Source organism: Sorex fumeus, unplaced genomic scaffold, assembly GCF_029834395.1.
Source record: "Sorex fumeus unplaced genomic scaffold, SorFum_2.1 ptg000047l, whole genome shotgun sequence".
Classification (NCBI taxonomy): Eukaryota; Metazoa; Chordata; class Mammalia; order Eulipotyphla; family Soricidae; genus Sorex; species Sorex fumeus.
In genome coordinates, this window is record NW_026606104.1 from 8,402,859 (window position 1) to 8,415,108 (window position 12,250).

Consider the following 12,250-nt stretch of genomic DNA (forward strand, 5'->3'; position numbering starts at 1 on the left):
CAAATGCCCTACCCGTTGTGCTATTGCTCCAGCCCTTGGTCCCCTTCTTTCTTTCTTTTTTTTTTTTTAATTTTTATTAGTGAAACACGCTGAGGTACAGTTATCGACTTATAAGTTTTTGGGTTTCAGTTATACAATGATTGAGTAGCCCTTAAATATTCTGTTTTTTTTTTTTTTTGCCATAGATTTTTATTTTATTTTTATTTATTTTTTATTTTTTATTAGTGAAACTCCATGTGGTACAGTTAGGTCCCCTTATTTCTTGACACACTGTTTGTTTGTTTACTCCTGCCTTAGTGTTGTCTTTATCAGGCATAAAAATTAAATTACTTTAATTTTTTTCCCTCAGTACGAATTTCTTTATTTACTTTATGAGTAGTCAGTTTCTAATCGGAAATTGTGAATAGAAAATTTACTTCTTAAATATTTATGGAATAACATTTGTAACAAGCAGGTGTCATTTTCTTAAAAATAAATGTATTTAATCCATCTGTCTCACTGCTCTTGGCTTTTTAGAAGATTATATTGCGTTGCAGTATTTTGAAATTTTGAAGCAGCATTTATTGCTTTTTAGGCTTATTCTTTAGTGGATCGTGAAGTTGGTTACTGTCAAGGAAGTGCATTTATAGTTGGATTGCTGCTAATGCAGGTAAGTTAGTACAAGTATTGAATGTTTGATTAAGTGCTTATTAGATTATTTAAAATTTTCATTTTTATTAGACATAAATGTTATTAAGATTTGATAATATTTATGAATGATTATTGTATTTTTCTTGGGTACTTACTTATAATTTAAGAATATTTTTCATTTTAAAAGGTTAAAAATATTGAAAGCAGCATGTAGTTATGTGTTGCTCTATGACGTTTGAACTACTTGATATCTACATTAAAACTTGCGTTAACTTTTAAACCCTAACTTACGTGTTATAATATAAGGAGCAATAATCTTTTTCAATTAAACAGGGCATGATTAAAGTGTTGGTAGGAGAATTTTATTTGTCCTGTACCTAAAATGTAGAAATTTATTCAAGATTTTTTTGGTCACAGAGCTGAGGGCTTATTCTACCTCAAGGTATAGGTGCTAAAATCATGCTGAATAGTCTCAACTACCTTGAGGATATAGCATATTTCCATTAGCATATTTTTATTTTCTTTATGGGTGAATAATTAAAGTGTGTTAGAATGGAATAGCTTCAAAATAATCGTAAATTAATTTTTCAGAATGATCATAAAAGAATGTCTTAACTTTAGAGGAAAATGACATAATAGTGTTATCTCTTCAATTTTGTTGAGAAAAATAAAACATTGTTTGCTTTCTTCTGGCTCTGCGCTCAGACATCACTTCTAGTGAGTCTCAAAACTGTATGTGGGACCAGGGATTGAACCTGGGTTAGTGGCAATGCAAGGCATGAATCCTACCCCCTGTTTCTGTCTGGGGAAAAAAAAGTTTTAAGTCCATCATATTGTCCTTCATAAGACTCTGTATTTAGTCTCAGAATTTTAGTCCTCAATAATGCTACCTACTTTCAAACTCACTGTAAAGGTTACTTGAGATAATGTAGGTAAAAGCTTAGCATGGTTTTGTCATACGGTAGATGTGCAATAAAAGCTGAGTGCCTTACCCAAGATCGTATATCTTTCTAGATAAAAAAAAATAGAGGCATCTGACTTAGAAATATGTTTCCTTAACTTTCTATGTTAAAGTTACTAAAACTAAAAAAAAAAAAAAATAGAGGCATCATTTGGAGCTGGTGTGATAGGCTTATCCTTTGCATCCCTTATGTTCCCTTGAGTATTCCAGCTGTAATTTCTGAGTCCAGAGCCAGGGGTAACCCTTGAGCATTGCTGGGTGTGGCACACAACAAAACAAAACAAATAAAAACAAAACTAGAGTCATCAGAAAGCTATATCCAAATGCATTGCTGTAGTTTTCTAATAGTTCTACTTTTTTAAAATAACATTTAGGAATATACATTTATTTTCTAAGTGGCAAAAATTAATTTTATATAAATTTTTAATAAGACTTGTTTGTAATTAATGATTGACCTTTTGTTTTATAACATAAGAATTTCTCTTTGCTATTATAGAAGATTTGTCCTTTTTTGGTTACATTAATTTAAAAAATGTTTACTAATGTTGAGGTATATCTGTTTTGAAGAATTGTAATTTTCCTAGTTTTTATGATATCGAACTTTTAGGCCTTTCATTGTTGAATTCAACATATCAGTTATTCCAGTGGTTTTTTGATCACAATTTTGTTCCTTTTTTTCTTTTTGGTTATTGGGCCACATTTGGCAGTGCTCAGAAGTACATTTGGCTTGGCACTCAGGAATCAGTCCTGCTCGTGCTCAGGGGACCATTTGGGATGTCAGGATCAAACATGGGTTTGCTGTGTGCAAGGCAAGCACCCTACCCGCTTCCTATTTTCTTATTAGCTCCAAAATAATCTTTTAATAGTCTATTTCTATTAAGCATCTGGAGAGTCATTTTTTCCTACCTAACATTCGAATCTCCTGCCAGTGATTTAGCTCTTTAGGAACTGTAAGGAGACATTACACTTCCTTCACAACACTGCAGGCAGTGCCTGTAGCACTTTTCATAGTTTTATTCACTTTCATGCAGTAATACTTAATTAATATACTTAGTTGGGCATCTGATATACTGCCATAACAATAGCAGTAATCATTTACGAGATCAGAACCAGAATCTAGAAAGTGTGATATAGCCAGGTTCAAACGTTCTTCTTGTTTCTTTTTACATACATATATATCACACACACACACACAACACATTTTTTTTTTTTGGTGGGGGAGAGGGAGCAGTTGGGCCACACTTGACAGTGTTCAGGGCTCATTTCTCGCTCTGCACTCAGAGATCATTCCTCATGGGCTCAGAGAACCATATGGATATTGGGGAATTGACACCTGGTTGGCTGTATTGTAAGGCAAGTGCTCAGTACTGCCTTCACCAGCCTCACCCTTCTTGTTTCTTAAACTAATTTTTTTATGTACTCTCTGCTGTATTGCCTTCAACAACTTTAGCATAGAAGTTACTTAGTTTGCTTTTAAAAAATTACTGTTAGCTATTTATTAATATTATGGTAAAATAGTTAATAGTGCTGCACATGTGTGTTTTGTGTATATATAATCTCCTATAAAACTAGATAGATGTTGTCCCCATCAGACCTGTGCAAAAGACATGGATTCTCATTAATTCAGTGTCATATTGATAAGTATGTTGCAGCAAATTGCTCTAAGATTCATCTATAAAGAATGCTCTAGGAATGTCTATAAAACAATGGAATTACTATTCTCTATATTTGTTTTAACTTAGGGTCATACATTTTCATTTTCATTTTATGATCGAATATGTGACGTATTCGATATGCCAAACACAGTAACAGCAAGTCTCATGATGTAGACGTTACTGGGCCCGCTCGAGCAAATCGATGAACAACGGGAGGACCGTGACTATTTATGACCATTGTTTCAATATTTTAAATAAGAATATAGTGATAATTTAAAAAAAATCTTCTTTTGTACTTTTAAAATCAACTCTTTTTCTTAAAAAAAAAAATCACTGCTTCACCATCCTCCCTCCCTCCCGCCTTTAGAAAAACAATTATTTTAGCCACTGTGGTTTACAGTACTATTCATGATAGGGTTTCTTGTATTAATCATTGCAGCACCACCCCCTCCACTGTAATGTCCTATACTTTTCAAACCTTCCCCTTCGTTCTATATCAAAACTATTGTGGAGGGAAAAGGAGATGAACAATTTTTCATTTGTTCAGAAGAGAAGAGGTACTAACCTGACCAGAAAGGGACATCGATCGATTCATTTCTAGGTTTATTGTAGTGCACAGTTGGAAAAGTAGTAGAAAGGGTTAGGTGGGGATGGGAGATAAGGTTCAGGAAATAGTGAGGGATCAAGTTCTGTATGACCTTATAAAGATTTTGAGACTATGAAAAAACCACTATGGTATTTTTATCATTAAAGTAAAGTGATCTAATTCACGAATGAAAGGATGGCATTGGCAGCTCTAGGCTGTTTGGAAAGTAGACTGTTGGGAAGGAGGTGCACGGGAAGAGGTTGAACACCAGTGAGTGACTCTTTACAATTATCCAGATAGTTATCAAACCACCCTTGATGGTTTGAACCAGATGTTCATGGTAAGAAATGGTTGATTCTTGAAATATTTTGAGTATAGGACTAGTTGATGATTGCCATGTGGAGTAAACCAGGAAGAAGTTGCTGGTGATTCATCTTTTTTTATTTTAAATATTTATTTATTTGTTTTGCTTTTTTGGGTCACACCCAGCGATGCACAGGGGTTACTCCTGGCTCTGCACTCAGGATTTACTCCTGGCGGTTCCCAGGGGACCATATGGGATGCTGGGAATTGAACCCGGCTTGGCTACATGCAAGACAGATGTCCTACCTGATGTGCTATCACTCCAGTCCCTCATCTGCTTTTTGAATAGAAGGTTGGAGAAGGAATCGCATGGTGGGAAACCTGTGTGATATGTTTGAGATGCTCATTGGATGTTCAAGTGGAGATGTTACATGGGAAGTTGCAAATATGAGCTAGAAACCAGGAGGAAAAAGTCTAGGCTGATAAACAGAAAAGAGATTAGATTCTATAAAAAGTGGGTTCATATGCCTGTATGGTGGTAAATATGTAGGAGAACAGGAAAGTTCTAATTTCTTCTTTGAGAGAAATTGGAATTACTAAACAAGTCAGGTGTTGGAAACTTGAGATACAGAACAAAGTTTAAACAGTGACCCAGGACCTAGCTGCTGTTGCTTCCTTTCTTCTTCTGTTTCTTTTCTCCTCCTCACACCCACCTGTATTCAGGGCTTACTCCAAGATTGGTGCTCAGGGAATAAGTTTCCTTGATTTATTATCAGTAAATGTTTGATTTCTACATTCATTTTGTATATCTGTATACTTGGGGTTGTGTTGACACTACTTGGACAAATAGAAGAAGTTTAAGAAGCCCTGGTTAGGAGAATGAGATTGATTAAGTTGTGGAAAGAAGGACTATTAGACAGCATTAAAATCCACCAAGATTAGTGCTCCTGGATTCAAAGTGAGACTAGATAGCATATGAAGTGTTTTTGTTTTCACTTAGTCACTTTCTGTTACCTAAAGGGTTGTAGAGTAGAATTTATGCAGTGGAGTTTATAATTGTAATTATAACTAAGAAAGAGAAGAAAGTTAAAGTAATGTTAAGTGAGTGAGTAAGTATTAACAGAATAAAGAGCAAAGTAAGCACAGGAGAGTGAGTTGGGAACAGAGAAAACCTGTTGTCATCTAAGTGAGTGATAGAGCTTCAGAGTGACATAATTATAAATACTTCTTGTGGGGGCTGGAGTGATAGCACAGCGGGTAGGGCGTTTGTCTTGCACGCGGCCAACCCAGGTTCGATTCCCAGCATCTCATATGGTCTCCTGAGCACCGCCAGGAGTAATTCCTGAGTGCAGAGCCAGGAATTACCCTTGTGCCTTGCCTTGTGTGACCCAAAAATAAACCAGAAAAAAAAAAAAACCTTTTTGTATATTAACCTTCACTGCGGGCTGGAGCGATCACACAGCAGTAAGGCGTTTGCCTTGTGCACGGCCAGCCCGACCGAACCGGGTTCAATTTTTCCGCCCCTCTCGGAGAGCCCAGCAAGCTACCAAGAGTATCTTGCCTGCACAGCAGAGCCTGGCAAGCAACCCGTGAGGAATTCAATAATGCCAAACATAGTAACAACAAGTCTCACAATGGAGACATTACTGGGCCTGCTCAAGCAAATCGATGAACAATGGAAGGACAGTGCTACAGTGCTACCAAGTTTCACTATAAGCTTGTGACATTAGTACTGTTTTATTATTCCACTCATTTGAAATGTGGTAAAACTGCAACAGTGAAGTTTGAAAATTTTGCTGAGGGTCATGTAGCTATTCAGGGAGGGTTAACTTTATTTGTGGTGTGGCTCTGGAACAGAGGTGGCGAAGCTTATTTGGTGCACCTCTCCTTTTTTGGGGGTAGAAGGGGGTTGGGCTTTACTGGCAGTGCCTGGGACTTCTGATTCTGCGCTCAGGGATCACTCCTGGTGGTGCTCAGGGGACCATATTGAGTGCCAGGGATTGAACCCAGGTTAGTCTCATGTAAGGCAGCTGCCCTACCTGCCTACTACCGCTCTGGCCCTCTACATCTCTCTTTTCTTTTGCTTTTTTGGGTCACATCCTGCATTGCACAGGGGTTATTCCTGGCCCATGCTCTCAGGAGTTACTCCTGGCAGTACTTGGGGGACCATATGGGATGTGGGATGTTGGGAAATGAACCTGGGTCGGCCGTGGGCAAGGCAAACATCCTACCCACTGTGCTATTGCACCATGTATCCTCTACTTCTCTTATTTATTTATTTATTTATTTTTATTTTTTTAAAATTGAATCACCATGAATTACAAAGTTACCCAGATTGAGTTTCCAGTGTATAAAGTTGCGAATGCCAGTGTCCTTCATCAGTTTCCACTTTCCTCCACCAGTGTCCCCAGTTTTCCTTCTGCCCTCTGGTCTGCCTCTGTGAAAGGAACTTTTTCTTTCTTTTTATGTTTTTTAGGCGCTGTGGTTTACAGTATTGTTACTATAGGATATCATGCATACCACTTATCTCCTTTCGGCACATAGCCCTACTCCAGAGTGATCACTTTTAGTGGGACCTTCCCTGACTTAATCCACCTCCCTCCATTGCTCCTTGTCCATTCCTGACCCGCTCCCCCCAACCCCCGCTTCTTATGACCCCAGTGGCAAGCTTCCTACTAAGGATCAGTTCTCCTGCTCTTTGTTTCTATTACCTTTGGACTTTAGTTACTTCCCTACTGTGTTTCTTTTTATCTCACCTATGAGTAAGAACATTCTGTGTCTGTCCTCTCCCTCTGATTCATTTCACTCAGCATGATTCTCTCCAGATCCATCCATGTATCAGCAAATTACATGACTTCATCTTTTCTTACAGCTTAATAGCATTCCATTGTATATGTGCACTATATTATCTGTTCTTGTGGTGGTTTTCATACTTTGCTTATTGTTAATAGTGCTGCAATCAGTGAATATAGGAGAGCATGTGTCTTTTCTGCATATATTCCCAGGAATGGAATATACCCCCTTTTGGGAAAAAAATTTTTTTCTTAGCGCTTCCCAGAAATATACTGTTTTTTAGTTTACAAACAGAAGTGACCTCAGTTGCTCCTCAGGCTACTAATATTCCAGTGCAAGGAGATGGGGAGGTCTCCACTCTGGGAAGCGTGGGTCTAGTTTAGACTGGCCATTACCTTTCAGGATCATTGAGGGGGAAGGAAGTTAAATATGAGTAGGCCAAGAAACTAATCTTCATAAAAATAAGTGGCGTGGAGATAAAGGACAGCCTAGAGCAGTGGTTCCCAAAGTAGTTGAGGGGGCACTAGAAAAATGCAGGGGGCACTGGTAGCCTTTGGTGCAATTTGGGGAAACTTTCTTTTTATTTAAGGAATGTAGATTTCTATAGGGGCACTGAGTAATTTCTTTCTGTAAAGGGAGGCTATGGCCATGGGCCACTTAAGTTTGGGAACCTCTGATCTAGAAATTTGCAGATGCTGAAAAGAAGGAAAAAGAGGAGAAGATGGGGGCAGTTACTCCTAGAGAAGTGGCATTGAGCGTCATTGAGTTCTGCATCCCTACTTCCAATGCCAAGGAAAGTGCACTCCCCTCAGGAGAGGGCTGGATTGGTTTTGGTATTGATGTCTTCAGGCAGAACCGGAACTCAGACAAGAAAGGGGAAGGAATAATTGGAGAAGTAGATTGAGGATGTAAGTAGGCTATTTTGTTAATAACAAATTGAGTTCCAGAACATGCTCTGGAAAGGCTTAGGGAATGTTTTTAAATGTTTGAACCCTGTAAGGTGATTCTGGGAACTGGGCTTCTTGTGTGACTGAATAAATTAATAGAACTGCAAGGCGTGATAGGATTAATAGAGAAGATCTCTATCATGGAATTGTATCGTTGTGCTTACACTAAATACAGGTATTAACAAGAGTAGTTTTAGGTTTTTATTTATGGCTTTGTCAAGCCAAGGAAATATGTATTATTATTAGTCTTTAGTAAGAAGCATGTTTAGGAATCCTTTGAGGTTTTTTGGGAACCGTTGCGTTACATGACCACTGAAAAAAGTTTTTATGATTGATGGGTACATAATTTAATTTTAATTTGGCACATATTTGTATCATAGAACATTAACCTATGTTGCTCTTTCTCCCTCCTTTTGTAGATGCCAGAAGAAGAAGCTTTCTGTGTATTTGTTAAATTAATGCAAGACTATAGACTTCGTGAACTTTTTAAACCAAGCATGGCAGAATTGGGCCTTTGTATGTACCAGTTTGAGTGCATGATACAGGTAACAGTAAATTGTTAACAAAAGGCACAATGCCTTTATATTTCTTGTTATCTTGGGAGCGATAGCACAGCGGGTAGGGCGTCTGCCTTGCACGCAGCCAACATGGCCGACCCGAGTTCGATTCCTCCGCCCCTCTCGGAGAGCCCAGCAAGCTACCGAGAGTATTTGATATGCCAGACACAGTAACAACAAAGTCTCCAATGGAGACGTTACTGGGCCCGCTCGAGCAAATCGACGATCAACGGGAGGGCCTTTACCTTTACCTTTGTATCAAAAGCAGTAAAAGAAATTTTAAAGACCTAATATTTTAATCACGTGGATATTTGTTGGTTACTTAAAACAATTTAAACCTACTTCCCAGTTAAGTATTTTCTGTAAATAGATAAAAGTCGGGAACCTGATTGTGATCTCACATTCAAACAACTAATATGTTTGCCAACTATCTGATAGACCCATATTCCAACTGCTTGACCTTACTGATTATGCCCTATTATCTCCTGCTAACTGTTCTGTGACCCCAGTTTCTTAAACTGTGATGACCCCCACATGTGGTTGTGTAATTGGATATGGGGATTGTGAAAAAATTTGGCAACAGGAAGAGGTTTCTGAACACACATCAGCCAGAAATCAATTGAATGTCAAAGATGAGGGGCCAGTGCCATAGTACAATGGGTTGGGCACTTGCCTTGCACGTGGCTTACCCAGGTTTGAACCGTATGGTCCCATGAGCGCTGCCAGGTGTAATTCCTGAATTCAGAGCCAGGAGTAACCCCTGAGCACTGCTGGGTGTGACCCCCAAACCAACAAAACAGAACAAAACAAAATCAAAGATGAATGTGAAGTATTTCTGGCAGCTGGAAAGTGGTGGCAAGTTTAGAGAGGTTGAGAGGCTCTGCTGAGACCTCATTGTCCCCGGACCAGGCCCTCACTACACTTGGGTCAGTCCTTTCCCTTTGGGATGGCTCATGAATCTCTCCCCGCCTTTCCTTATTTATATCCCTCCTTGTGCTAACCTAGAATCTTCTTTAAAAATATGTTTCCTTCCCTTTAAATCTCAAGTTTCAGACTTCCTAGAGCAGTCCATTTAGTGGAAAACACCTTTGAAATATTTTACTTTTATGAATTTAATTTTGCTGATAGATACATAAAACTAAGTTTACTGTTAATCTGCTTATACAATGCAGTTTGCAGCATCACTTACTTTGAATTCATTTAGATCAGCAGAATGTATGGATGTGGGTGAGTGATTTAGCTGGCGTGAGAATTTCCTTTACAAGTCTCCTTTTCTCTGGCAGCTGGACTCAAAAAAGCCATGTAGAAATCCTCTCTCTCTTCTTTATGTGGTAGGAGGAAAGGGGAGTGCAAAATGTTTTAACATTTTATTTTGACTGTTTACCCTTTCCTTTCTCTGTGTTGTCACTGCTGCATTGAGGGGGCTGCAGACACAGGCCTGATTGTGTACTCACCTACTTAGCCAGGGGGATTGCTCTTAATTATGGTGCTTGTGCTTCGTTCCCCTGGAAGTGCTTGCTGGGAGTTACACACTAGGGTGTGCACACATTTTGTAGTTGTAGTGCTTGCATGGGTAGGGGATTGGCACATGCTGCCGGAGCTCTTAACACCCCATTGCAGTGCCTGGGCTTCCAAACAGCAGCGCTCTTGGCTGTGCCCTGGGCATGTGGGTGGCCTGGGGCATAACTGTTCTGGCCACTGAGCCCTCCTTAACCCACCTGATTGTTTTTGCTTTACAATAAAAACGTTTTTTGTATTGAGTCATGGTAAATTACAAAGTTGCTCATGATTGAGTTTCAGGTGTACAATGTTCCAACACCAATCCCTTCACCAGTACCTACATCACTTCATCAGTGTTCCCAGCTTCCCTTCCACCCCTCTGCCTGCCTTTGTTTCAGGCACTTTTTACCCCTCATCGCCCTTCCTTTTGGTCTTGTGGGTTATAATACTGTTACTGAAAGGGTATCATGCATATCACTTTAGTGTGCTCCTCTCCATCTTATTCCCCTATCCTATATCTGTTTCTGCATCTTAAACTTTTCCACATGATTCATTATCTTGCATTTGGTATAGGCTGATCCAGTATGTGTATTATGACTTGGTTTAAGATATTCTATTTTACTATGGTTTAATTTTTTCCCCCTTTTATTTTAGGAGCATCTTCCAGAGCTCTTTGTACATTTTCAGTCTCAAAGTTTTCATACCTCAATGTATGCGTCATCCTGGTTTCTGACTATCTTTCTTACAACATTTCCACTACCAATTGCAACAAGGATATTTGATATCTTTATGTCTGAAGTAAGTAAATGGGTGGAATAGAAGAGGTGCATAAAGAAGTCTTTTGATTAAATAGATCAGGGCAATGAGGAGGAGGATAGTAAAGGAGACTTACATACATATCCCATGCTAAACTGCTAAACTCTCTTAAGTCTGAAACAGCGCTAGTAGGTAGACTTTAGTTTTGACATTTGGTAGCTGATAGATGAAGAAGATAAGACATTGAGAAAGGTAAGAATCTAATCTGTGGACTCAAAGGACATAGTAACCTGGATTCAGATGTAGGCAGTGTAAGATTGGGAGCTTACATTCTTGATCAAACAAATCTCAATATCAACTCTTAAAATGATTTAGGGAGAAGGAAATACTACCTTGTAGTTGATGTGTGGCAATGTAAATGTTGCCCAAAGAGAAGTAGATTATGATTATAATTTAATTACATCTTTTCCATGAACGCATTGCAGGAAGTCATTTTTAATGGTTGTTGATATGTAGTAAGGATTCTTTATCTTCTCTATTTTGGGAGAAAGCAGAAAGATAAGGATAGTGGCAGATGATATCTGAAAATCTTGTTATTAATTCATCTTAATTAAACCCTGTATTGTTATTAATAGTATCTCAGGGAGATCAGTTTGTAATACTAAGTTACTTTGGAGTTAGTGAGCTATGATTTGTGTTTGATCCATTTGGATTTGCATAGTGGACTTATTCATCCATTGCTGTGAATGGAAAACAGCCTGATGGGTTGTGGACATATAGTTTGAGTCTGTTTGGGGGCTATAGTGGTCAATAAAGCCTGAAATATTTGCTGTCCCACTATACAGAAAATCTTTGTCAGCCTTTCATTTAGTTCCCGCAGTGTTCACTACAGTATTCTTTTGGGATAGAAGAATAATACAACTTAGACTGTTTATGATTTGTTTCCTCAGGGTTTAGAAATAGTATTTCGGGTAGGATTAGCGCTTCTTCAAATGAATCAGACAGAACTGATGCAACTTGACATGGAAGGAATGTTACAGGTAAGTCAGTTTGTGAATTCTATTCATCATCATCATCATCCTCCTTCTCCTCCTCCTCATCATCATGATGCTATTATTTAATAATAAACGGTAATATAAATTCTTCTTGTTTTTCCTATGATATCTTAGCACTTTCAGAAGGTCGTTCCACATCAGTTTGATGGGGGTCCAGACAAATTAATCCAGGCAGCTTACCAAGTCAAATACAATTCCAAAAAAATGAAAAAGTAAGTATTTTATATTTTATTTTCTAGTTACGTTTGTTGAAACATATAGAAAATTAAATAGAAGTGGCAAAATATTTTAATGATAAGTATGATTTTCCTCTGAGTTAAAAACACTACAATGTTTTCCTTGGTAGTATTGGTGCTTAATATAGAATAAATTTAGGGTCCTGGGGATAACTCAGTGGTATAGGGACTCCCTTTTATTTTTATTTATTTTGGTTTTGGGGTCACACCTGGCAATACGCAGAGGTTTCTTCTGGCACTGCACTCAGGAATCATTCCTGGTCATACTTTA

General features: G+C 38.3%; 1 protein-coding gene across 3 annotated transcripts in view; it reads left to right on the forward strand.

The window, feature by feature from the left end:
* Positions 1-12,250, forward strand: part of EVI5 (ecotropic viral integration site 5) — a 189,829-nt gene that overhangs the window by 62,217 nt on the left and 115,362 nt on the right. For all 3 annotated transcript variants that reach the window (XM_056123727.1, XM_056123726.1, XM_056123728.1), the window contains exons 5-9: positions 575-649; positions 8,295-8,420; positions 10,587-10,730; positions 11,639-11,728; positions 11,858-11,955. In XM_056123727.1, the coding sequence (XP_055979702.1) occupies positions 575-649; positions 8,295-8,420; positions 10,587-10,730; positions 11,639-11,728; positions 11,858-11,955 (533 nt within the window). The remainder of the gene's footprint in view (positions 1-574; positions 650-8,294; positions 8,421-10,586; positions 10,731-11,638; positions 11,729-11,857; positions 11,956-12,250) is intronic.